At 38.8% G+C, this 26,127-nt stretch overlaps 1 protein-coding gene across 21 annotated transcripts in view; it reads left to right on the forward strand.

Annotated features, from left to right (window-relative positions):
- Nucleotides 1-26,127, forward strand: part of GULP1 (GULP PTB domain containing engulfment adaptor 1) — a 331,420-nt gene that overhangs the window by 211,234 nt on the left and 94,059 nt on the right. For 20 of the 21 annotated variants that reach the window (XM_065561958.1, XM_024109413.3, XM_065561968.1 and 17 more), the window contains one exon: nt 7,774-7,835. In XM_065561958.1, the coding sequence (XP_065418030.1) occupies nt 7,774-7,835 (62 nt within the window). Of the gene's footprint in view, nt 1-7,773; nt 7,836-26,127 lie in introns of those variants that run through there. The other variant, XM_065561965.1, reaches the window with a different exon arrangement.

A 26,127-nucleotide genomic window follows, 5' to 3' on the forward strand; every position in this document is an offset into this window, starting at 1 on the left:
CACAAGTTTCAGTCCTGTGCTGAGAGCAGCCACTGCAGGACCTCTATCTCCCCCTTTTGCAAAGATGGGTGGGGAGTGGGGAGTCAAGGGTGAAGAATGGATAGAGCCTGGATTCCATCGGCTTCCTCTCTGACCCTGTTCACCTAATGTGCCAACCAGCACAGTTAAATTGTAATGGAAACAATAGTAGTTTGCACCATGCATTGGGCTGGCAAAAATTACTTCTGCCTCCGGAGGGGGAGGAACCTGGGACCACTCTCTGAGTCGCACTACCATCTCTGGCTTGCTCTTGAAGCAATACAGTCACATACTGCCCCTTTCAGGGCTTCTGGCTAAGCCACAACATAGTCATTAGGGAGCAGCAGAACTTGTAAGATGCACAAAGTGACTAGCTTAACAATTCTAATCCTTTTAAAAAAAAGTTAATACTTCATTAAACCTGCATAATTAGTGTCACAAAAAATGAAGAAATTCAAAAGCTGAGGATTCATGATCAGTGTTACATATGTATTATTTCTGTTCTTTTTTTTTCTGCTTAAATATGTAGATCACTTTATTATGATCTATGTCCTAAAATATATGGCATAAAACACACAGTATATGAAATAAGGTTGAGATAATGTCACTGTTTGAATCTAGCATTTGCATTTCCTGACTTTTCGTAATTTTGTAACTATGCAAACTCAACATTGCCTTAATAACATTTTGTTATTTTAATAAGCAGCCATTGAAAGCCATTCATAAGGCCCTGAATCTCATGATGGAAGGACACTGAAAGGCTCTACATTCTGCAAACCTCATTCTGTTCTAGGAAGATAAGACTTCAGTGTCTTGACAAAGAATGAATGCTTGTCTCCAAGAATCACTGGGGGAGGAGAGATACTGGGGGCGGAGAAAAAACCACCAACAACACAACACTTAGTTTTTGTATCACATATATTTCACTGGGACTTGTCTATGCATACCTATGGGCAGAATTTTGCTCATAATTTTGATTGTGTGCTTAATCATAGTAACCTAGTAACTTTAAAAAATTACTTTTATTAAACACTTAGGTCGTAGTCAGCATCTGTAATTCTCTGCTCCTATTGTCATTGAGACACACACTGTGGTTGGGTGATAGCAAAATGGATAAATGTATGACCACTAATAACACTGTAATTACTGTTTTCAAGTCCTTTAGAGGTGAAGAAAAATGTATGTAATGTACAGCATTGAGTAATTAACTGATGTGCAAGTTGCAGGCGCTCACCTTTCTCTGCAATAAGTTACTAATGGAGGCAAGATACATCACCAGATGAACCAATAGGGTGTTCATTTTTGTGTCCTATTGTGAAGTTTTTCTTTACTGATATGAAGATAGATAACCAAATTCAAAACAGAATGTATACAGTGTGGAAGTGACCACCCTGATACCTGTTCATTGTCATTCATACAGAGGTATTGACCCTCAGAAGGCTAACATTCTGAGATGTGCTGGGAGAGCAGAGTTAAGTGGAGTGAACTGTGGCATAAACAGCTAGGGCACTAAGATACTGACATTACTGTGAGGGAAGTGTTGATCTCCAACCGAAGTAATAGTGCAAAACTGTTTTGGTCATTAATTGAAAAAATAATCTAACTATCCCTCTCCTCCCTCAGTGTAGCTGGCACAGATGGTAGTGCCATGCACTTTGGAGAGGGGGTCACCGCACTGAAAGTAGTAACCACTGACACCTTTAACAGTGCCCCTCACACAGATTTCACATGAAAGGCTCTCAAGGCCATCTTCTAACTTCCTGTGCTGGTAAAGACACTGTGTTTTAATAAATTTTATTGGCCCAAATCCTGTTGATTTCAAAGGGTGTTTTACCTTGGTAAGGATTGTAGGATTTGTCCCATAGTTAATGCATAAGTGATTTTGATGTTAAAACTGCCCACAGTCAAAATGCCCCTGAAACACCTCTAATTGGTTCTTCCTGTTTCCATATACTGTGATACTTTGACCATGCATTAGGCAATGCAGGTCATGAAAGGATCTTTGTTCATTCTGGAGGGGGATACGTGTTGTCGTGAGCTAAGCTAAAATACACTTGAACACTCCTACTATTCCTTACGTTTTCAGAATGTTATCCATACAATTCTCATTGAGTCAGTCCTTTCCTTACAGCACTGGTGCAGTATAGGAGAAGAGGGCATAAGGAGCCAATCCTGCCCAGCCACAGAGCATCTGTGTAATAGCAGGACATTAATCCAGTCTAGCGGTCAATAAAACTCTAGGAGAAGGGCCTTGCTATTGCAAGTGTTTATGCAGCATCCTCAAGGAGGCTTAGCCTGTTGACTAGGGGTATTGCCAATCCCAAGTACATACCACTCAGGTGTCCCTTCCCTCTTTGCTGCCCTATAGCAGAAGAGTATCTGTAGGATCCACTTCACAGCCCTCTTTCCAGTCTTTGTGCACTCCCAAAATATTCAGTGTAGAATTTTACTTTCACGTTTTAATAGGTTTTGGCTGAAGTTCATAATGCTCAGAAATGTATGGGCTTGTATCTTAGCCCTTTATGCACGTTCCTCTCTAATGTGTGTAACCAAATTCCTTTTTCATTTAAACAGAAGGCTGTTATTCCATGCACACCAATATTGTGCCTGCATGTTGCTCTTAAGTCTTAAGTCATTCATACTACCAGGGGTACTGAAAGCTATGAATTTATTAGTTCAAATTGCCTTTAGCTGCTCAGTAAACTCAAGCCTAGTACACTACATCATTTTAAAAAAAATTCTTTAGGACGATTATATGTGTATGTTTGCTAGCTTTATTTAGACTTCAAGTTCTTCTGTGCTGGGGCCTTGCTGTTTTATATGTCTGTAAAGTATTAACACACAGTTGGTGCTATATAAGTGATACAATAATAATAATATCAGCTATTTGTTTTGTTGATTGCATTATAAAGTTCTGTTTTGTTTATTATTTGAAAATGAATAATTAAGTACTAAACTAAGAAGCCCTGTTAAAATTAATTTTAAAAGGAAGGGATGAGGGAGCAGAACAAACTGCATTTTACTCTTGAAAGAATTCATCTGTTAAATTGAGTATCCCTGTTTTGTCTTCTCATAATGTTCAGTGTGGCTTTTTGATGCAATGTCTCTGAAATTTCCTGGATTTTATTTGTCTAAAATGGTCTTATTTTCCTGTTGCCTTGAAATGAGATGAAATCACAGCAAAATTTTAAAAAGATGCTGCAAGACACTGCCAGAAAGCAAATCAGAACTTAGCATGCAAGGGAAAAATAAGGATTAGGAGATATTTCTTGTGACTTTTCAGTACATCTTCGCCATTTATGTGAATTTTGCCTAAACATGGTCTTGCTTAATATGTAAACAGTGCTGCCAACCTGCAGCCACAAGCAGCCCCATGCTAATGGGATTCCAATGCTAGTGTGACGTTTACAGCTAATGCGCCAGTTTCCCTATGAGGTGTTCACAAGCTGCTACCTGCTAACTAAGGGCATGTCTACGCTACCCCAAAGTTTGGACTATGGGGGTGTAATTAGTAGTATTACACCCAAGTGCTGTGCAGTCACTCCCCTGTGTGAACATTGCAGGCACAAACTAAAAGGTTCCTACCTCACTTAAATATAGTCCTATTTGAAGAGAACTATGGTAATGCGAACTAGGAACCTTTTAGTTTGCGCCTGCAGTGTCCACATGGGTGAGTTAAAGCACAGCTCTTTGGTGCTCACTGCTATTGACATATTGATAGTCCGAACTGAGGGGTAATGTAGAAGTGCCATTAGAGTTCTATGGTGAATAGTATGGGTCCTTCAAAGAATCAAGATGTCTCCCACTTTAACAAGACCCCTTATCTTCCCTGCACAAACACAGAGGTCATGATGGACACATTACCCATAGTACTCCTTCCTTACCACAACCCCTGTAAGTCTCTTGCATCACATTCTGGAGCTGGTGGGTAGGGAGATGACCTCGCACTGAAATCTGTAATGAAATTCTTGCCCATTGAAGTCAGTGGGAGTTTGCCATTGATCTTATGGGGACCAGAATTGAACTGGTCCTGTTGGGGGAAAAAGTTGATTTTTCAAAGTGAAGCTAAATGAATAACCTAAGCATGATGGGGTCACTTGCTGGAGGATTCTCAGCGATTTGAAGTCTTTAAATCATGATTTAGGGACTTCAACAGCTGAGTCAAGGGAGAGAATTCTTCCGGGAGTGGGTGGGTCAGCTTTTGTGGCCCGCATCATGCAGGAGTTCAGACTAGATGATCATAATGGTCCCTTCTGACCTTAGAGTCTATGAGTCTATGAAGTTATTTGGACGTAAAATTAGGCCGTAATTATTATTTCTTCTGACATTGCCAAACAAATTTGTGGGGGTCTGCAGGTGCCTTACTGACATTTCATGAGGGATATTTTTACCAACAAAGACTTATCTTATGTACGTAGACATCTGATGGTATCCCACTTAAGTCAGTGGAAATTTTACAGTCATAAGAAATGCAGAACCATTAAAACATTTTCATAAATATTTTAAATTCACATTTCAAGGTAGGCTGTCCTGTGTAATTGTGCAGTGTTTTGGAACTGCACTCATTTAAAGAACAGGGAGAAGTCCAGTTTTGGGTATGTCTTGTCTGTACTGTAATTGTGGGGTGTGATTACAGCTCATTATGACATACCTGAGCTAGTTTTAATCTATTTAGCTCCAACCCCAGAGCAGCGAAGCTATGGCATTGTGAGCTTTGGTATGGGCTAGCTCCATGTGTAATTACTCAGGGTTCCTGATGGGTTTGTATCACCTGCGCTGGAGAATGAGCTGCCACAGCTTCACTGCTCTGGTACCTGAGCTAGCTAGATTAAAGCTATGTAAGTTGAGTTGTAATTACACCCAGTGATTACAGTATAGACACACTCATCTGACCTCTCTCTCTTAATCTTGACCCTCCTGCTACCTGGCAAACCCACTGTTCCCTCATCTTCCTCTAAATAGTGTACCTATTTTTAAAAGTATGATTCTTTTACAAAATACAATATAATATATAAGATCAAATTAATCTTGGTTATGATGCTTTCTCCTTTATTTTTTGTCTTCCAACTGTATTTAATTTTTTTAATGTTCATTACATCCTGGTGATCCCAGAATAACACATCACATCATTGACAGCTGATTTAGGGTGGTGAAGCACTGCAATGGGTTACCTAGGGAGGTGGTGGAATCGCCTTCCTTAGAGGTTTTTAAGGTCAGGCTTGACAAAGCCCTGGCTGGGATGATTTAGTTGGGGATTGGTCCTGCTTTGAGCAGGGAGTTGGACTAGGTGACCTCCTGAGGTCCCTTCCAACCTGATATTCTATGATTATGATTCTATGATTTAATGTAGAACAGTCTTCAATTCAGAAGTTATGTTGAGAGATTAGCCCAGCACACAGCAAACCCAGGATCAGGGGAGTAGAAAGGTCACCATTGCATACACTTCCTCTCTCCCCACCTTACACCCCTGATATGCTCTGTGCTCCTCAACCATAGCCAAAAGCACATTTATAGCTACTGTACAATATCAAATATTAAATTTTGCCACTTTAAGGAACACGTGGCTAAATCTTGTTCTTTCATGCAAGAGCTTCACTTTCAAAGGGAACTACTTTGTATGCTGCAGAACAGATTCAGCTTTTTTTATACACATGCCTTCCATTGAGTTGTGATTTTGTTATGAAAGTGACTGTGTAAAGATATATGTCTTACAAATCAGATCTGTTCCTTATGCAAATTCGGAGGCGTAGGTCTTTGTTTAGTTAAAAAAATAAGTGTTACTGCTTTTACTCCTGTTAAGACTGCAAGCACAACTCAGCGAGTATGAGCCGGATTTTGTTCATCCTTGTGTGTTATCAACAGAAAAAGTTAATTATTTAGTTATTGTGAAAACTCACTGAAGGCAAAGGGAATTGCATGTGCTTATCCAAAGGCAGAATTTTGCCTTACGCTACTCTTGTGGTGGTTCATTCAACAAAGTTCCAGATTCTGCAACCGTAACTCATACTAACTGAAATGAGAATAGTCATATGTATAAGTAAACGCTACTCATCATGAGCAAAGTAATTCATCACAAATTTTAAAAAATCAGGAATGCCATCTAGTCATTTGAAAAAAATGGCCCCAACCCAAATATTTAATTTCTCCTCTACATCATGTTTTATGTGGATTTCTAAAAATCTGATGTTCAGAATTATTCTTCTGAAACTTTAGCAGATTAGTTTTACATAAACTAGGCATTTTAAAATAGTCATTACAAAGAAAAGGAAAGGCAAATGTGTTTCACTGAGCAGTTAACACATGCTGTCAAAGCATAATAAAGTTCACAGCAGGAAATGCAAGACAATGGTGTATATTTCTTAGATGGATCATTAAAGGAAGATATGCAATTTTATTTAGGCCATCCAGTGAAAGATTAAAGTTTTAAAACTCTGTATCTAATTGTTAACATGGTTTAAGACATTATTTTTTTACAGGAACCTTCCCTGTAGAAATATTGGAGATAACAGTTTTGCTTTTGATTTATTGTTTTTTTATTGATTTTTGAATAAATGAATACAATAGAGAAATCTAAGAAAAATAGTCTTCTAGATCTATAAACATAATACATCAGAATAAGGGTAATAAGCAGTCAATGTTTGGAACATCTGCATGGTGAACGAAACATTAGAAAGACAAGGAAAACCCACCTTGGATTGAAATAGCACTTTCAGAGGGAGGAGGAGGAAATCCAGAGATGAGGGCTCTAGATCTGATTTTAAATTCAGTGAAAGGTGATTAAAATGGAAAATCTCATAAATGCCCAGGATGAAAAGTTTTTATATACCATTAAAAAGTCACAAAGCCTTTCTGGATAGTCAAATTTGTTTCTTGACAAAAGCTTGACATTGCTTATCTGGTCTTATCTTGTCTCCTGAAATAATTGAGTTACTGGACGAATTTGACGTTCTTTTTCCAGCAAGAATTTTACCTAGCGGTCAGTGTTAAGCATAGTTTGTCATCACTGTTCTAATATTATTCCCATAACATTTTGACATATTATAAGTTAGTTAGAAGCAGCTGAAGCCTTGTACAAACAAGATATGTGATTTTAAAATGGCATGCGGGGATCTGCATTCATGCTTATGAAAGGAAGCTCTTTCACATGACTGTGTATCTGTTGTACCTCCAATACCAGACAACTCTGCTGATTATTTTCTGATTGGTTAGAGATAATGTACAGCAATTCTACAAAGTGGTCGTACTCAGGAGAGGAAGGATACTCCGGTGTACCAGTGTAGAGTACTACCCCGGGACTGGGGAAACCTGGATTCAAGTGCCTGATCTGCCACAGACTTTCTGTGTGATTATGGACAAGTTTGTTAGGCCCAGAATTGTAAAGGTATTTAGGTACCTAATGATGTAAATCGGTATCTTTTAGCATCAGAGAATCAGGCACTTTGGCACTTTTGAAAATCCCAATAGATGCCTATCTGTATCTTTAGACACCAAGTACCTTTACAAATTTGGCCATTAGCTGTGCCTCATTTCTCCATCTGTAAAAGTGGGATAATAGTACTGCTTTACCTCACAGAGATAAATTCACTAAAGTCTGTGAGGAGCTGAGATACTGTGGTAATGGGGCCCTTTATTATTACCTACGATAGAAATATACTTATCTGAATAAAATTAGGATATTTGATGCATTTTAAGGTACAATAAGAATGAATAAGGCATTTAATCTAATGCAATTTTTTTTGTTTTGCTTTTTTGCAGACAAAACATGGATGCACACTCCTGAGGCTTTATCAAAGCATTATATTCCCTACAATGCAAAGGTAAGAAAATGTCAATTAATTTCCTCTTTGTTTAAATTTTTAAAAATAAAATGAAAGGAAATTTTGAAATAAAAAGTCATTTTGAATAGAAAAATTGTGAAAATGTCAAAATGCTTCAATTTTTTGGATTTTTTTTTTTACTGAAACAATTCAGTGAAATCAACCCAAATTCGTGAAATATTTTAGTGTTCCCAAAACTGCTTTTTAGTTTTGTTTGTTTGCTGGAAAAGCTTTCAGGCAAAAAATTTCACCCAGGTCTGTTTGGTGGATCCACTGCTGCCTGGATTCTCTTCCTCTCCTCACATGGAGTGCTGCCAATGTGTCAAGCTACTTCAGCTCATCAGAGAGGTTCCTCAGCCAGCTCATGGTCTTAGAGGTGAGGATTCCTTCCTCATCCCCCATTCATCTGACCACCACTTGTTGTTCTAATTGTGTTCTGGGCCTCTGATTTGTCCTATAGAGGCAGGTGATGAGAAACAGTTAGAAAGATTTCAAATTTTGAAGGTTGTCACATCAGACTGATAACAAGAATTTTTGCTATAAGCTGGGGACTTATCAGTTGGAAGCAACAGAGGAGGACAGAGACCTGGGTGTATTGGTTGATCACAGGATGACTATGAACCATCAGTGTAATACGCCGTGAAAAAGGCTAATGTAATTCTATGATGCATCAGGCAAGGTATTTCCAGTAGAGATAGGAAGTGTTAGTACCATTACGCATGGCACTGGTGCAAAGAATGACTACTATGAATGGAAAACCTACCTTTTGAGAGGAGACACAAAGAGTCTGGCTTGTTTAGTCTAAACCAGGGGTTCTCAAACTTCATCACACTGCGACCCTCTTCTGACAACAAAGTTACTACATGAGCCCAGAAGGGGAGCAGAGACCAGGTCCCGCAGCCTTGGGTGGGAAGAGAGGGGACCACAGCCCGAGCTCTGCTGCCCCAGGTGGGGATGGCGCTCATGCTTCAGCTTCAGCCTTGGGTCCCAGCAAGTCTAATGCTGGCCCTGGTGACCCCATTAAAATAGGGTCACGACCCACAGTTTGAGAATGGCTGATCTAAACAAAAGAAGACTGAGGGGAGGTATAAGTGTTCTCTAAATACATAAGAGGGATAAAGAAAGAGGAGTTATTTAAGTTAAGCACCAATATGGACACAAGAACAAATGGATATAAGCTGGCCGTCAACAAGTTTAGGCTCAAAATTAGGCGAAGATTTCTAACCATCAAAGGAGTGAAGTTCTGGGACAGCCTTCCAAGAGGAGCAGTGGGGACATAAAACCTAACTGGCTTCAAGACTGAGCTTGATAAGTTTATGGAGAGGATAGTATGATGGACTGCCTACAATGGCATGTGGCCCATCAGCTACTGCCAGTAGCAAAAATCCCAATGGCTGGAGATGGGACACTAGATAGGAAGGGCTCTGAGATACTACAGAGAATTATTTCCCAAGTATCTGCTTGGTGGGTCTTGCCCACATGCTCAGGGTCTAACTGATCACCAAATTTGAGGTTGAGAAGGAATTTTTCCCTGGATCAGATTGGCAGAGACCCTGTGGGTTTTTCACCTGCCTCTACAGCATGGGGCATGGGTCACTTGCAGGTTTAAACCATGTAAATGGTGAATTCTCTGTAAATTGCATGTTTAAGCCATGTTTTGAGGCCGTCAATAACTCAGCCAGAGGTTAGGGATCCATTACAGAAGTGGATGGGTGAGGTTCTGTAGCCTACAATTTGCAGGAGGTCAGACTAGATGATCATGATGGTCCCTTCTGATCTTAAAGTCTATGAATCTGAGTCTTCCCTGTCATAGATATTTGGTGGGATCATTGCTTCATCCATGTGTCAAGAGCAAAACTGTAACTGGACTTTGATCTCATAAAATAAATGTCCTTGTCAAAGTTACCTCCTCCATCTTCATTTTTCTTATCTAGTTCTGATTTCTTTCTTGAATCTGTATAGAGGCAGAGGAATCCCATAGATAGGTGTTGGTACAGGTATTTTTGAAAAGTATTTCAAAATGCAGAAGGAAACAAAGAAACAGTGGATGACACAGTAATACCCAAAAAAACAACAGTCCAGAATCAACAATTGTTGATGGAAATAATATTCAGTGGAAGACTATCTTCAGGCTTACTGTAAAGGTCAGTCATTCCAAGCAGAGGCCTATTTGGCTGAATGCATTCTCTAGTATGTCTACCATTTAGTATGTGTTCACAACATCTAAGTTGTTTTGGGTCTCTCTATTACTTATCTTGAGCATTGGCAGATTGTGCAGCCTACTCACCAGGATATCTTTGTAACTTCTCCAGTGCTGAGAGCATGCTACTAGTTTCCATCAATGCAGCACATTGGTATAAAATGTTTGGCGGATATATCATAAATAAGGCTGTGAGTCTGTCACAGAGGTCACGGATTCCATGACTTTCATGACTTCTGCAGCCACTGGTGCTGGCTCAGGGGCTGTCCAAGCCAGGAAACCCCTGGGCCAGCAGCAGCAGTTTGAGTGTGTGGGAGGGGACTAGGGGGAGAGGGGTTGGGTGCTGCAGGGGGAGGCACTTACCTGGGGTCGGGGACTCCCCGACTCCCACTGGCATGGCCCCCCTGCAGCTCCTAGGTGGCTGAGGGGCCAGGGGGGTATCTGCACCCACAGGCCTCGCCCCCGCAGCTCCCATTGGCTGCAGGTCCCAGCGAATGGGAGCTGAGGGACGCGGAGCCAGGTCAGAAGCCCTGCTGTGTCGTGGTCACTCCCGCCCCAGCACCAGCGGGGGTCCCCGGCTGTGTGCTGCGCCATGGCCAGCCTCCTCCCCCTCCACCAGCACCAGTGGTGCCCCTGGACTCCCCTCCTCCCCCGCCCCCCCAGAGCACCCATGGCCCCCCGGCCAAGTTTTAGTCACAGCGGTATTTTTAGTAAAAGTCATGGACAGGTCACAGGCCCGTGAATTTTTGTTTACAGCCCAACCTGTCCATGACTTTAGTGAAAATACCCGTGACTAAAACATAGCCTTAATCATAAACAAGGTTCTGCACATGCTTTGCTAGAAGCACCACAGCAATAATCGCAAGCTCATTAAATAGAATCTTACAGAATTTCGCCTTAGTCCTGCAAAGACCAGTTGTTTCTCAGCAGTCAGCATTGTAACCATAAGTTGGTATATCACAAGTGAAACTCTTAAAGAGCTTTCACATTCTGGTGTGAACAAATATGATATACATTCATTGCTATCAATTCAGATGCCAGTCATGCTTTTATCTTGCATTTTGAAAACAATATTCTAAGATTTAGGGACCAAAAAGTATATAAAGATGGAACACCACCTGTAACAGATCGGTCAGTTAGAGTGCCTGAGTTTGAAACTACTATATTGATTCCTCTGTTTATAAGCCTATATTTCAAAATAAGAGCCCCAGAATGAAATGAACTATATTAAGTATAAATTTACGATGCTATAGTATGATTTCTATATGGTAAAGAAGAATTATTTTACTCAGTATGAGCTTTTTATATAGATTACAAAAACAGGCTGTTATTCATTTACAATATAAATATAAAATCCAATATACAGCTCCAATATTCGAAACACCTGGCTCCCCACCAATGGCAATAATTTTCCTGGCTACCTACAACAGAGAGACTGAGGTCCAGATCCTCAGCTGGTGTAAATTGGCATAGATCCACTGAGGCCAATAAGCTGTGTCAACTTACACCAGTTAAGGATCTGTCTTTTCAATACCAACTTTAAAGTGTCATTTTCGTTACTTTTTCTTGGCTTCCAATATATATATATATATATATATAAAAATGTTTTGCTTTTAAGATGAAGAACATACATACAAAAGTCTATCATTACTTTTTGTAGCACTCCAGCTTTGTAACTCTATAACACTAAAAAGTGTATCCAACCAAAGTAATATATTGTGTGAAATAATGGTACAAGCTTAGGAAGCATTTATGAAGTTCCCGAGACTGGGCTCATTAGTTTTTAGAAAATGCTTATTGGCCACATAAATAGTATCCCATTGAGAATTCTACAGTATTGCATCTCCTATCTCCTCCTGCATTTGAACATTGACAAAGAAAAATAACATGACACTATTTCTCGTGGGAATGATTTGATAAGGTAATTAGTTTCGTGAAAAGAAATAGAGATGAACTGCTTAAAAAGTCAAATAGAATAAAACTTTATTATGGAAAATAATACCACATGCAAGTACATAACTCAGTTTAAATCAGCTAAACTAAAATAAATTCTCCAGAATAAGAAAAGGAGAATACTAAGAATTTTTCCTGATTTTTTTTTTTTTTTTTTCAAAAAGTTAATGTTTATTTTTGAGATGATGGAGAAGCAAAGAAATTGGTAATACATAACTGGAAATACCTTTTTTTTTTTTAAAAAGGCAGTGTATGTGCTGTAATTGCTATGGGTCTTTTTATATAAAAAGGCCAACCAAAAGGAAATTCAGTGCAAGCTGAAAGGCCTAGCACCTTGCAGAATGGAGCTTTTATGTACAAATTGTAGAAGATTCATTGATAGTTTCTTTTTCATTTATTTGCTTTGGAAAAGGCCTTTTCATATATTTTAGTAAAGAATTAGCAATCTATTGTACTTTACAGCACAGCAGAGGCAACTTTAGTTGGGATCCTTGGCTGCAATTATATCCACAGAAATCAGGCCAGGTCAGAACAAATCTGAGTGGTGGTATGACCTGGCACACGAGGTCGCAGTGGTACTCGGGTTTTGTGCCTGCCATTGATTGTGTGGGAGGTGACTAGCCTGCCCCAGCCAGGCCCAGATCCAGTTGTTGCTGCCACTGGCATCATTGCATCAGGCCCAAAGTGACCTGCAGGGCCAAAGTTCAGCAAGATGTGGGACGGGAAGCAGCCCCCCAGGAGCAGCACTGCCCTACCTTTATTCCCCGCAGATTGGGCAGCAATCCCAGAGAGCTGGGCCCTCTCTGATCCTCCCCTCTCCCTTCCCACCCCCGTCATCCCTTCTCCATCCCAAGAGGGATGGGAGCAACACCACAAGCCTGGGCACTCGCTGACCCTCCCTGGTCCTTCATCCACACACCTATTGAATTGAGAGGCTACACCCGCCTCTGCAACAAAGCAAGTCCTAGATTCCCCCCCCCCCCACACACACACACACTGCTGACTTGTTATTTATTAAAGAAACTACCTCCAAAGGCAGCGTTCTATGATTTCATTTGTTTTCACTAGGGAAGAAATCCTGGCACTATGGAATCAAGGGGCATTTTGCATTGTTCTCAATTTAAAATTCAGAGAAGTACTTTTTGTTTTGGTTTTATAAACCTAAACATTTGAGATTCCAACCAGAAAAGAGGAGAATGACTCCTGATGTTATTTCAAAAGAAGGGCTTTGTTTCCACCACTGTCCTATCCCGCTCCCACTGTCCTATCCTGCTCCCACTGAAGTCAATGACAGAAAGCTTATAATGCCTTCAGTGGAATCACTGAAGGTGTTTTCAAGATGTAACTGTGTTGGAAGCTTAAATGGGTGATAACAAGCATTTTTGAGCTAAAGGGAGGCAAGCCTTATCAAAAATTAAATATTTTTTATTCATGTAATTCTTATAGTGCCTTGTAATTAAAAAAAAAGATTGATGAACTGTCTTCAAACTTTTGAGAAAAAATCTCCTTTGCCTTAAAGGTAATTCTGGGAGTTTTCAGGTTCAACACATTTTCCAAGACACAATTATTTAGGATGATTAAAATAGGGTTTTATAACAGACTCTGGTTAGTGTTGCTCTCTCTCCATAATCTTCCCCTACTAAACTAAGGTATGTGTTCTGCCAATAGCAAGTTATTTCTTCCCAAAGCAGCAATAACTCTACGATGTCACTTCTGTAGTACATTATATTGTTTTTCGATGTTACATTATGTAGTCATTTGGCTATTCTCTGACTTCTTTCATATTTCCATGGGGCGGACACACACACACACACTCACACTTGTGCTTTTTATTGGATCTGCCACGTGGGTCCAATATCTGTGCTAGTGGCTGGCATCATGGTAAGAAGCTGGTTTGGGGATTACACTGAGGCTGGAGGCTATAACTACCATGCTTTACTTTACATTGCCACACTAAACTCATGGAAATGTACTGCCCAAAGACCGATAATGGCTTGGTGATATATGCGACAACCATTTCTTCAAGTCAGTTTCAGGCTTATTTTCTTTTCACAACTTAAAACTTCAAGGTAGAGCTATGGATGAATTTATTCATTCTCAACGGTGATATATGCGACAACCATTTCTTCAAGTCAGTTTCAGGCTTGTTTTCTTTTCACAATTTAAAACTTCAAGGTAGAGCTATGGATGAATTTATTCATTCTCACCCAAGTTCAAACTTGTCATTTAAAATAATAATAACCTTTCAGAAAAAGTTGTGTCCCATCTGTGCTACCCTACCTTTGACAATTAATCATTTGAAAATATTCCAAATAGTACACATATCCCTATGCAACATGCCATCAGGGATATTTCATCCCCATTACTAAATGTGCTGTTTGGAATTAGAAATCTATAATACAAGCTAGATATGTAACAAGCACCAAATGCATTACAATTAAATATCTTGCAACAAAATATTGCCTGAGAAAGTTATGTGGTATCAATCCTGGCCATAACGCACAAACTTTGTTCATTGCAGTCTAAACTGATTTATTTTTATCTGATAACACTTTCTCCATCATCTGTTAGGCCTGGACTAAGCTCAAAAGTTTTGCCAGAAGAACTATGTTGGTTAGCATGGTGAAAAAAATCACACCCCTAACCAATATAGCAATGCTGGGAAAAGTGCTGGTATAGACACAGTTACATTGGCAAAAAAGTACTTTTGCTGGTATAGTTTATTTCACTCAGAACACTGGGAGAAACTATACCTGCAAATACGCTTGTCCAAATAAGCTGCATCTCCATTAGGAGGATTTGCTAGTATAGCTGTGCCTAGGTAGTGTCTAGTGTCAACAAGGCCTTATTCTCTTATAGCCTTCTGCCTTATAGGTCTGTCAGATTCTGAACATCCTTGGTTTATTTCCTTTTTTCTGTCGTGATTTTCCTTTTAAGCCAATACATTTATCTCTGTTCCTCTTCCTGTTAATGACGCTTTCCTCAGGAATTCCTATTTGTGCCTATTATAAATTAGGTTGCCATTGGATGAGGGTAGCCCCATGATGGTTGTTATTAGGATGAGAAATAGTTCTAAAATTATAATAAATATATCACAAACAAAGGAGGCAAATGGCAGAGTCTGGAATGACTATGGTCTTGGGCCAGTAAAAATAAATGAGACTATGCAAAGGGAAATTGTATACCATTTTCAAGAAAACTAGATGTAAAGAATGCTGGAAATGATAAGACACGGTAAAATAAAAAAAATAAAGATTAGAAGGTAAATGTTAGGTATAGTGAGACATTCTGAAGAAAGCTCCAAAATGTCAGAAGTAAGAAACTAATGAAGGAGAAAGGGAGAACATAACAGGGCATATAATGAGATATAGGAAAAGAAGACAATGATAATAATAATATCAAAATAATTATATTAACATTGTTTCAAATAATTTTCATTCAATAATACCAAAATATTCTAGATATAATCTTCATATTAATATAGCAAAGGTTTAAACACATGAGAAACTCAGTATTGAAAGAAAAATTAAATAATAGGGCAGAAAATTAAAATTAGTACAAGAAAATGCAGATCAATAGTTATTCATTATTGTATTATGTTAGGATCCCTAGCTTTGGGTTCCATTGTGCCAGACAGAGAACAAACACATAGTAAGAGATATTCCTTTCTCCCAGAGAATCTTGAACTTTCGATCTTCAAAGAGAACTGCTTGGAAAAACCTTCTGTGACTTCAGATGGGCAGTTGTGTTTGAGGGATCAAACATTTGAAAAACAAGAAAACACAGGGTGGGAGAAAGGAGGGGAACTGAAGTACAGAGGGATTAAGGAGCCAGATTTTGGGGGGGGGGCGGAGGGATAGCTCAGTGGTTTGAGCGTTAACTTGCTAAACCCAGCATTGTGAGTTCAGTCCTTCAGAGGGGCCACTTAGGGATTTCCACCTGGTGCAAAAATCAGTACTTGGTCCTGCTAGTGAAGGCAGGGGGCTGGACTCAATGACCTTTCAGAGTCCCTTCCAGTTCTATGAATTAGGTATATCTCCATATATAGAGAGAGAGATTTTCAAAGGAACTCACCTATCATGGAGGCAGCTAAGTGAAGTGGCCAGATTTTCTAAAGTTTTCAGATCCCAGCAATTCCCATTTCTCTCATAGTGGATGCTGAGCACTTCTGAAAATCTAGCCACTTATTAGGTCCTTATAGGAGCTTTAGAGTACCAAACTCTTTTGAAAAGCTGGCCCTCAATGACTTGTCCAGCGTTACCCAGGAAATCTGCAGCAGAGCCAAGAATTGAACCCAGATCTCCTAAGTGTCAGTCCATTCTTTTTACCACAAAACTGATCCTCTCTGCTGATTAACTGTCCTGTCAATAATTAAGAGATTATGGTGCAGTAATGTAAATAATATGTACAGAATATAGCACCTATGCAATGGAGGCTCCCAAATTCAAAAACACATGCACACTGTGTGTGCCAGTCAAACATACACACAAATGTCCAATGCATGTGCACAAGTCAGGGTAGATTGTATACTTTAATAGGTATGTGGCTACTGGCTAGTGTATGTGTGCAAATGTTTGCCTTATACGTGCATTAGTTTTAGCTCACCCACAATCGTTGGATAATTTGGACCATATTTCATATATGCAGCTATGGAGTTTAAACTTCAAAGATTTTGTATTCCTCCTTCCTGTTTAAGATATCTGCAGGCTAAGTTTATAATATCAATGCCCACATCAGAGTGCTACTGTTGTACTAGTTACAGGCATCCAGGGAAATATGTGCAAAAGGATGAGGCAAAGAGATACTTTCATAAAAGAATTAATATATGATAAATAATTGAATCAAAGAGAAAAAACTTAGCTTCTTTTAATTTCTGAAATCCAAACTTGGAGCAAATACTCCTATAACTGGAATTTGATCGGTAACTAAGCCAATGTGTCATCAACTAATGGTAGTTTTAATAAATAGGTGTCCAATGTGCCATCAAGGCATAGCCACAACTCTGACTTTCAACAGTATTTAATTAGTTTGTTCTAAAGTTTGTTCAGTGCTGGTTTAAATGAAATGTTATGGAATATAATTTGCTCATTTATCCAAATGTACATTCCTGTCCCTTGGTTTAAAAAAAAAAAGACAAAATAAAGAGACATTGGTCAAATATCTTTGTCCTGATTCTGATCTCAGTTACATTAGTGAATTATTGCCTTATTGGAATTAAGCCTTATATATATATATAGGTGTAGGTGACAGAATCAGAATACTGACTACATGAACTGTAACAAATACACATTAGAAATAACAATTACAAGGCAAATTCTGATATTCAATCCACTCAACAAATCTCTCATTTGCTACGTATATCTTTTTCATATTCTGTACTTGGTCCCTTCACAATACCAATGAATAGGATATTGTGTAGAGATCAGGTAGAGAATATAAAACAGAGATTTGAAATGCAAATAAAAGGTATAAGCTATATATTCCAAAGGAGGACTTGACTTTACCAATTTCTCTAGATAGATAGATAAAAACATAATATAATGTATAGTATTTATATGTATATTACTGTGTAGTGTGTGTGTATATATATATAGAGAGAGAGAGAGAGAGAGATAGACACCAAACAGAATATACCATAGTATACATAAGCTGCCAGAAATCAGTGAGAGCAGCTGTATATACGTAGCTAGGTCTTCCATGTTTGTGTATCTCGTTGTCCTTGACTCAAGCAGTTAGCTCCATTTGTTTTGAGAAAATGATTATATAGGACAATCAGATATTGAGATGATAATCCAACATGCTCTGATGTTTTGTGCAATAACAAAGTCAGTGTAATAAAAATTACTTACAGAGAAGACAAGTGGAAATTTTCCCATTGTGGCAATATCCCTCTTCCTGCAGCAAGTTTACATTACCATACTTTGACATTTAGTATTGTACACTACATCAAAGGGGATATTTCCAGAAATATAACTTGAAGTTTAAAAATAGGCATTTGTTGAATCTTTATATAGCAATTTTGAAGGGCCTTTGTGTCAGATCCTGTCCCACTGAAGTTAGTGACAAAACTCCCACTGACTTCTCTGGGAGCTGGAACATGGTTCTACTAGGTTAATAGGATACTAACTGGTCTCTGGATTCTTCCAACCTGTGGCACTTCTCCCGCCTGTGAGTCTGCACGCTGTTTATACTGCCCTTATTTCTTTGTTGCATTAAACTAGTGAAACACAATTGTTTAATCTTCTCCAGGATTATCTGAAAATACTTCATGAGAAAAATTGACTATAGCATAAGTAAATTTGAGGGAGGAAAGAAAATAGTACTTAATATTTTAAGCTAATGTAAAATAAATGATTTTCATCACTTGGGTTTATAGGAAAAATCAATAAGCTAAAGACTTAATGTTGTTCCATATAAGAGTACAGTAGTTAGATAACTAAAAGATTTGCCAGTCATAGTAATTGAGTTGGAAGTAGGATCAATAAGATGACCTTTGGCTGAACAATGAAGAATCAAATAAGGTACAAGCGAACTGGAGGTATAAGATGCTGCAAAAAAGTAAGGTCCACGAATAATTTTAGGTAAGGGATTTTTAAAGCTGGAATTGAAAATGATTTATCTGAGTCAACAGAGTCCTCAAAGGTTGGGGATGATGTGCTCAGAGTTACATGCCTGAGCAAAGAGCTGTATGTGGTAGAGCTTTGAACAACTAAAAGTTTGGGAAGCAGAAATAAGTGGTGGCGTAATAAGGAATTGAATCTTGTGTATGTACTTCATATTACAAGATGAACAAACAAACAGATTACTGAAAATGTCTTTCCTGCTGTTAAGCAGGAAGGTGTTTTTTTTCTGAAGCTCCATGAAACTGGTTCATTTAAATATCGTTCATGACTGGGTCTTCAGCAGCTGAATAAAAAAAAGATATGGTTGCTGGTACAGAATGGGGCTTCATGCATATTATGGCAATGTATACCACAACATCACACAGATGTTTTTATATCCTAATACTGGCATAAACATAGCAAGAGTAGAAAGATGGGAAAACACCTTTAGATGGCAGTGATCATGAATAGAAATGGAAGATGGCAGAAAGATGAAGGAATGTTGCTGAAAGCCTGGAGGGGCAGGAAAGAAACAAACTTAAGGATTGATCCTGTAGGCTGCAGAACTGCTCCTATAGAGGACCCTTGGGAGCTACCTTTTAGCTCCTTGCAATCTTTTTATAATCTGACGCCCCAAAAAACCTGCAAGGAGTGCCACATAGGCCAAGTTCTGCACCCAGGCAGTTCCTCACTGAAATCAGAAAGGATCTTTGCAGGCTCAGACATCCACCTATGTCGGAGCAGGACCCAAATTTGTATTCATTACGTAAATATGTTTATTGACATTGACAGTATTATATAGTGGTAGTGCTATTTGAACATTTCAGTGGTTATTTGTGCAAACCCAAGTCAACTGACCATTCATGCAAATACTTAAATATAGTACTACAGTAATATTGTTGCTGTAAAACTGACCACAGTTTACTGAACTAATTATTTAGTACAGTGTTTATAAGGGGGAAAAAATGAATCCAGCTGTCAAAGCTATAATTTAAAACAATCGGTAAATACCCTTTAAAATGTCCATTTACCAGAAAGTAGTTTTCCAGCATGACTTTTTAAAAAACTTTATAGGGAACAAAATAGCTATGCTGCATATAGATATTGGAATTGTTAGCAAATCTCCTATTTAAAACAATGTTCTTTCCCCAGAATACAACAAGGTATATTAAATAATTTTTGTCTATAACTTGCATTATCTTTACATTTCTATCTTTTTAGTAAAATCTTATAGGTACCAGCTGTGTTTAATTAGATTGTAATGACACCATATTTGTCAACTGAAAAATATTTTACTGGTGTTTCTTTTATTATTTAGATGCACAATAAATGCTGGGTAGGCTTTAATCTGCTTTTCTTTTAGTTCAGCTTGTTATATTTATGGATGCCAAATTCTTCATAAACTGTCTGTCCTGTTTATCTGCTTTTACCCCAAAGTTCAGATTTACTCTAGGGGCATGCGCAGGTTCTAATGTTTGCATTTCTTGTGTTTTTGTTTGTTTTTCACTCAGGAAGCTATTTATGACCCAAAATAATGAGACATCTGTTCTTTTCATTGGCATTCACTTCGTGAATGGTGGAAATACTATGAGAAGACCTCATTTTGCCTTATTTCAGCTCTATAAATGACTTGTGGAGGCCAAAAAGCATTTGGGAAAATGCAAATACCAATACCAGATACTCCAGTGTAGTAACATTCTGTTCTACACAATGTGCCAGACCCTGTCCAATCGGTGGATAAATGTGTAAGGCCCAAAAGACAGCAGAATAGGATAGTTTTTCCTCACAAATAGGGCAAGCCGGAATTTATTCAAGGGGGTTAATATATCCACTGAGTGCTATAGAGCTGGGGGAGGGACCAATAGATTAGCAAAGACTCCACTGGTGAAACTTCTTATGTGGAGATCTGGTGCTCCACAACCAGCCCTTCCACCACACAGAACCCTTGTGCAAAGCTCGGTTCAATACGGCTTTGTGAAGGGAGTTAGGAATCGGCCCAGTCTGAATAACTGATGAAATGCAAATGCCTATGCTATATTACAACAAGTACATAAAGCAAAGGATTGATACACACATGGCAGAAGACACAACATATGAACACTTTGGGTCTGATTCTCCAACTGCCTTGCACCGTATATAGTTGTTACTAACTGTATAAAAGTGAATGAAGAGAAGGTGTCCTCAGGCGTTTTATGTTCTTTCTACACAGATGCAAATGACTACACAGAGTACAAGGCAGTTAGAGAATCATGCCTTTAGTCTTCAAGCTACAGAACAACATATCAGAATATAATACTGCTTAAGAAAGCTTTTTCACTTTTCTGAAGAAAATGGGGGAACATGCTGTGTTTGAAGCTACTGAGAGGTTTATACGCTTGGAAGTAGGGAGTGGAGCCTCGATTTTTGGGGAGTGGAGCCTCGATTTTTGAGTGGACAGAATAAGAAATTACAAAGTTACTAGATAAATTGCACTGCCATGTTTTGCATTCTGTTTGTTATGTCATCCTGCAATCACATGTCCCTGCATTTTATCACATGGGTATTGGTTATGCCACATGCATGAGGTCACCGTGTTCCTAGCCACAATGATTTTTATTTAATGTCTATATTCCAAATGTACATTGCGTGCAGTGGGAAATCATATTATCAGGAAAATGACTTTTTACTGAAGCACACAAGTTTTTAAAAAATTAAAATGGAATTTTCAAAACGATAAAGTAGGGTTGCTCCTCCTAATATGTATTGTGGTTGTCACTAGCACTCCAACAGGGACTTAAGTATGATACTATTCAATTCGGTGGCTCCAGAGTTTATTACATTAAACAGACATGAGCACTAAGTGTAATGCTTATGCATGAGAAAATGAATCTAACTGAGAAGACTCCCATTAAAAAGGAAAATCAGTAGCAACTTTGTTAAAGCTTTTAAAAATCACATTTTCTTCCTCGTTAGAAGTAATTTAAATGTGTACACTACATCTGATATATGCAGGAGAGCAATCTTCTGAGGTCGTGAGTATCCCCAACTTCCATTGATTTCAGTGGGGGTTGAGGGTACTCTGCATCCCCTGGGAATTCATCAGCACTTGAGAGGACTGGATCCCAAATTACTTATTTGGAACAAGATGTGTGATGGCTACTCAGAGATGTGGCTATTTGTTCCAGATCAAAGAAAACTAAACCACAGGGACTTGTCCACACAGAATGATAAGGCTTGTTGCAGACAGAGACAAACAAAATAAAGAGAAGTCTACAAGATGTCTGATGGGCTACTCAGAGATGTGGCTGTTTGTTCCAGATCAAAGAAAACTAAACCACGGGGATTTGTCTACACAGAATAATAAGGCCTGTTGCCGATAGAGACAAACAAAATAAAGAGAAGTCTAGGTGAAAAGGAGGTTGTTCCCTGAAGCCTAGTGAATAGAGATTTGTATAGTTCTCTTAGTGTCCCTTTCTGTTCCTTCCCCCTTGCTGGTATATAGTCCTCCATTGCTCCCAAACCAGCTCTAAGCAACCAATTAGGCTCATTGACATTCCCCTCCAGGAATTCGTGCTGCACAATTAGATTGTTTGCTGAACTGTAGGCCACTCAAACCTCAGGTTGCTGTTCCCTCTGAAATCACAAGCAGCAGCTGCAGCAGTGTGAGGCTGCTTTAAACAAGGCTTTAACCGCCTGGCTGCCAGGCCTCAGATAGTTATATGGCAGCTATTTCAACTAACATGCTGCACAATCCAGTGAGAGGTTTCAGATTATCTCAGTGTTCTATAAATATACATGGCCCGGTTCTCATTTAAACGCAACTCAATTCTAAACTAATCTATGTTTGTGCACTGTACATTGCCAGGTGATGTAAGTGGCCTTTGTTTAAATGAGAATTGGGCCCACAGATGTTATATGGATACAGTATTTCCACCTTGTCAAAACCTTTCCATAACCTGTCAGGCAACAGGAACAATCACTTCCTTTTTCTCATTTACTATTTTTCTTCACTCTGTAAAATTAGCAAACTATCCTTTCCTCCTCTCCTATAAAAAGCTAGAAAAATATAAATATAATGTTTCTACATAAAAAAATGAAACCACTTCTTGATCAGGAACAGCAGCAACTGCTGAGCAACAACCAAAAAAACCTAATCTGTTTACCAACAAAAAGAAAACTACAGGAATCTCACTAGCCACCAGTCAAAACAACATGAAAAATATAGTCAGCCATTTTGGAAAAATCCGTTTCACACTTACTGAACTGTCTGTCCTCTTGCAGAATATCATCCTCAGAAGGAAACTGTTGGACAGTTCATTAGCTCCTCTCCATGACCAGTGAAAACTATCTTTACCATAAGAGTTACGTCCACTAGCCAGTCACAGATGCTGAATCGCCCATTTTGCTGCTGCTATCAGGAGCTTCTTCTTGAGTGACTCAAGATTGGAGAGTACAAAGGAGGCTTATAGCCCTTGTCCCACATTCCAAGCTGCATTTTGCACTTTGTATATGGGAACTGGGGTTAGGATTTTAAAAGGATTTCACTATTTGTGTTTCAGGACATAAGCAGGCCAGTAAGAAACTATTTCCATAGGCACAGTATTGTATAAATGTCTACTACAGTAGTTTCACACCTTCATCTGAAGTATTTAATATTTGCCCCACACAAAATCTTGAAGGAAACCAAGTCAAGTTCATTGTCTGCGTCCTAACAGGATTACTTTTCAGTTTGTTAATGTTGCTTTAATATCACTAAAGATATGATAACTGGTAGTAGAATAGGATTATTTAGTCAGATGATAAATGTGTAAATGAATGTTGCACTGTTATAGACAAACAATTTGAGGCACTGCGTAGAAACATCCCTGTGGCGTAGGTCTGATTATAACTCTAATAGCATACATGCACATTCAGAGTATCTGAAATCTGAGGTAGAAAAGAGATAAGTAGCTAAGCTAGTTATAATTTCAGTTAAGACACTGTAGGAGGGAACACAAATCTTGTCAACAATCAATTACAGTATTATGGCTGGAATCTCACTGATACTACAGAACGGATAGCTTTCCTTAAGACAGGACTGCATACCCAACATGCACTAGGATAGGGTCTTGGGGAATTACTGTAACTATTTGGAATATAACAGTTGAACATCTACATTTTTTGCAGAAGTATCTTAAGGACAGAATTACAACTTTCAAAGGGCAAACACAAAAGCATCTCCAATAACAACTCATGACTCTGCTGTCACTAATTGTGTTCAAGGCCACAGTAAGAGCAAATAAAATTAAGGCTGATTAAGACACCAGAGTGATAATCATTCTGAAAAGAGTGATCAGAGATTGCAACTATTATTATTTATTTGTATAATGATGACTTCCCCAGTGTACTACATGCTGTCCACATTTGAGCTCTTCCCTCCCAATATGTCCACACTGCAAAGACAGCCTCTCAGCAGCTAGACTCAGAGTCACTGACTCAGGCTTAGGATGACCACCTGTCCCAAATTAGGCGGGACAGTCTGGAAATACAGAGTTCAAGTTCCATTCCCAGGCTTGAGGAGGAGCAGGGGTGGGGCCACAGAGAGGGCGGGATTCCTGCATGTGTCCCACTTTTACCTTTTAAAAGGTGGTCACCCTGCTCAGTCTGAACAGGCTCGCACTACAGGGCTAAAAATACCAGTGTAGAAGTTTGGGCTCAGGATGAGAGCCCAGGCTCCGAGACCCTTCCTCCTCACTGCGTTTCAGAGCCTGGGCTCTAGCTGAAGCTCGGATGTCTATACTGCTATTTTTAGACACATAGCAAGAGCCCAAATCAATTGACGTGGGCTCTGATACATGCTGTTATGGGTTTTTTTTATTTTATTTTATTTTTGCAGTGTAGATGTACTCTCAGCTCACCATTAAGAATTAAAAACTGGTGAATCAAATTTTAAATGTGAGGCATAATTCCTCTTTTAAAGGTAGACAACCTGGCAGTCTGATTTACATCTACGCTTCAAAACACCTATACTTCACTGAGGATCACATTTCTATGCAGTACCTCATCACTTGATGACGCTTATTAAATAGCTTTCTTTTCTCCTTCATGCAATTATCTCCACTCCAGGAGTTGTGTGGTTCAACCTTCTCTGCCAGAAAACCATCCACATCTGGGAATGAGCTCTGTGCTACCATGTTTTCCATCTGCTGTTTATTTAGCTTTGATGGTCAAACTTACTAGCAGATTGCTTAGGTCATTATGTATTAATTCTGCCTCAGAGCAGTAAAATGGACTAGATGATCTCTCAAGATCTCTTTCAGCACTACGTTTCTATGATTCTGAGTGGTCTTGGTTTCAGGATGTGATCAGTCTAATCTCCCAGCTCTTGACACCTTTTCCCCCCTCTCTAGGCCTTTTTGGCTCTCATGCTCTTGCAATTTTTTTCATTTAAGTTACTGGGGATAACCATTTTTAATGTCTTTTTCCTATTTCTTTCAGTTTTGAGCCTTTGCAGAAAGAGGGATGAGAGGCAGTGCACGCTATTCCATGTAATACTAGTTTGGATCAATCAGTTATGGTTCTTGCACTTGCTAGCACTGCTGTTGGAACAGCACAGGTGGGCCACACATGGGCCAGGAATGTGGCCCGATGTTGTTGTTTGTATTTTAGCACCTGCCGTTAAATGCGATCAAAGCTCCATTGTGTTGGGCACTATAAATAATTTATTGCAATTATAAAAGTTTACTTAGATTGTAAGTTATTTGGGGTAGGGACCATCTTTCTCTTTTGTGTTTGTACAGTGCCTACCACAATTGGGCTGTAGGTGCTACTGTAATATAAATAATAGAACTAATAACAAACATAATGAGACTCAGTCACTGCCTTCAAGAACTCACTATCTAAGTAACAAGACAAAGTGTGGGGACAGGGAAGTATTATTGTCCTCAATTTTACAGGTGATAAATTCAGGCAAAGACCTTGAATAACTTGCCCAAGGTCATACAGAAGGTTGATTGCAAACTCACAATTTAACCCAGCTCTCCAGAGTCCCAGTCCAGTGTATTCAGCACAAGACCAATCCTCTCTCTATATATATTCTAGAATTATTTTGTTTGAAAGACAGAATTTATTATATAAAGCATTTTACAATAGTAAACCTCTACCTTATTTCACATTTAATTTAAAAATGTGAGTCCCCACTGTAATGACTTAGAATAAATTAATTTTACCTCTCTAATACCTGAAAATAAACCATTTATTTACAAGCAGAATCACTTTTATAAAATTTTATATCAACACTGCCAACTTTATCAACCAAATCTGATATCAAATTAGTTTAACAAGATGTATTTTCTATAAAACCATATTGATTTGCATTAATCATATTACCTTCCTTTCATTTTTTATTAATCCAATCCTATACCAGACATTCCATTCTTTTGTCCTGGATCAATGTCAGGCTGATAGACCTATAATTACTGGAGTCATCCCATTTACCCTTCGAAAATATTGGTACAACATTAGCTTTCTTCCAGTTCTTGGGAACTTCCCCATTGTTCCAAGACTTACTGAAAATCAA

The sequence above is a fragment of the Chrysemys picta genome, chromosome 11, assembly GCF_011386835.1.
Source record: "Chrysemys picta bellii isolate R12L10 chromosome 11, ASM1138683v2, whole genome shotgun sequence".
Taxonomy (NCBI): domain Eukaryota; kingdom Metazoa; phylum Chordata; order Testudines; family Emydidae; genus Chrysemys; species Chrysemys picta.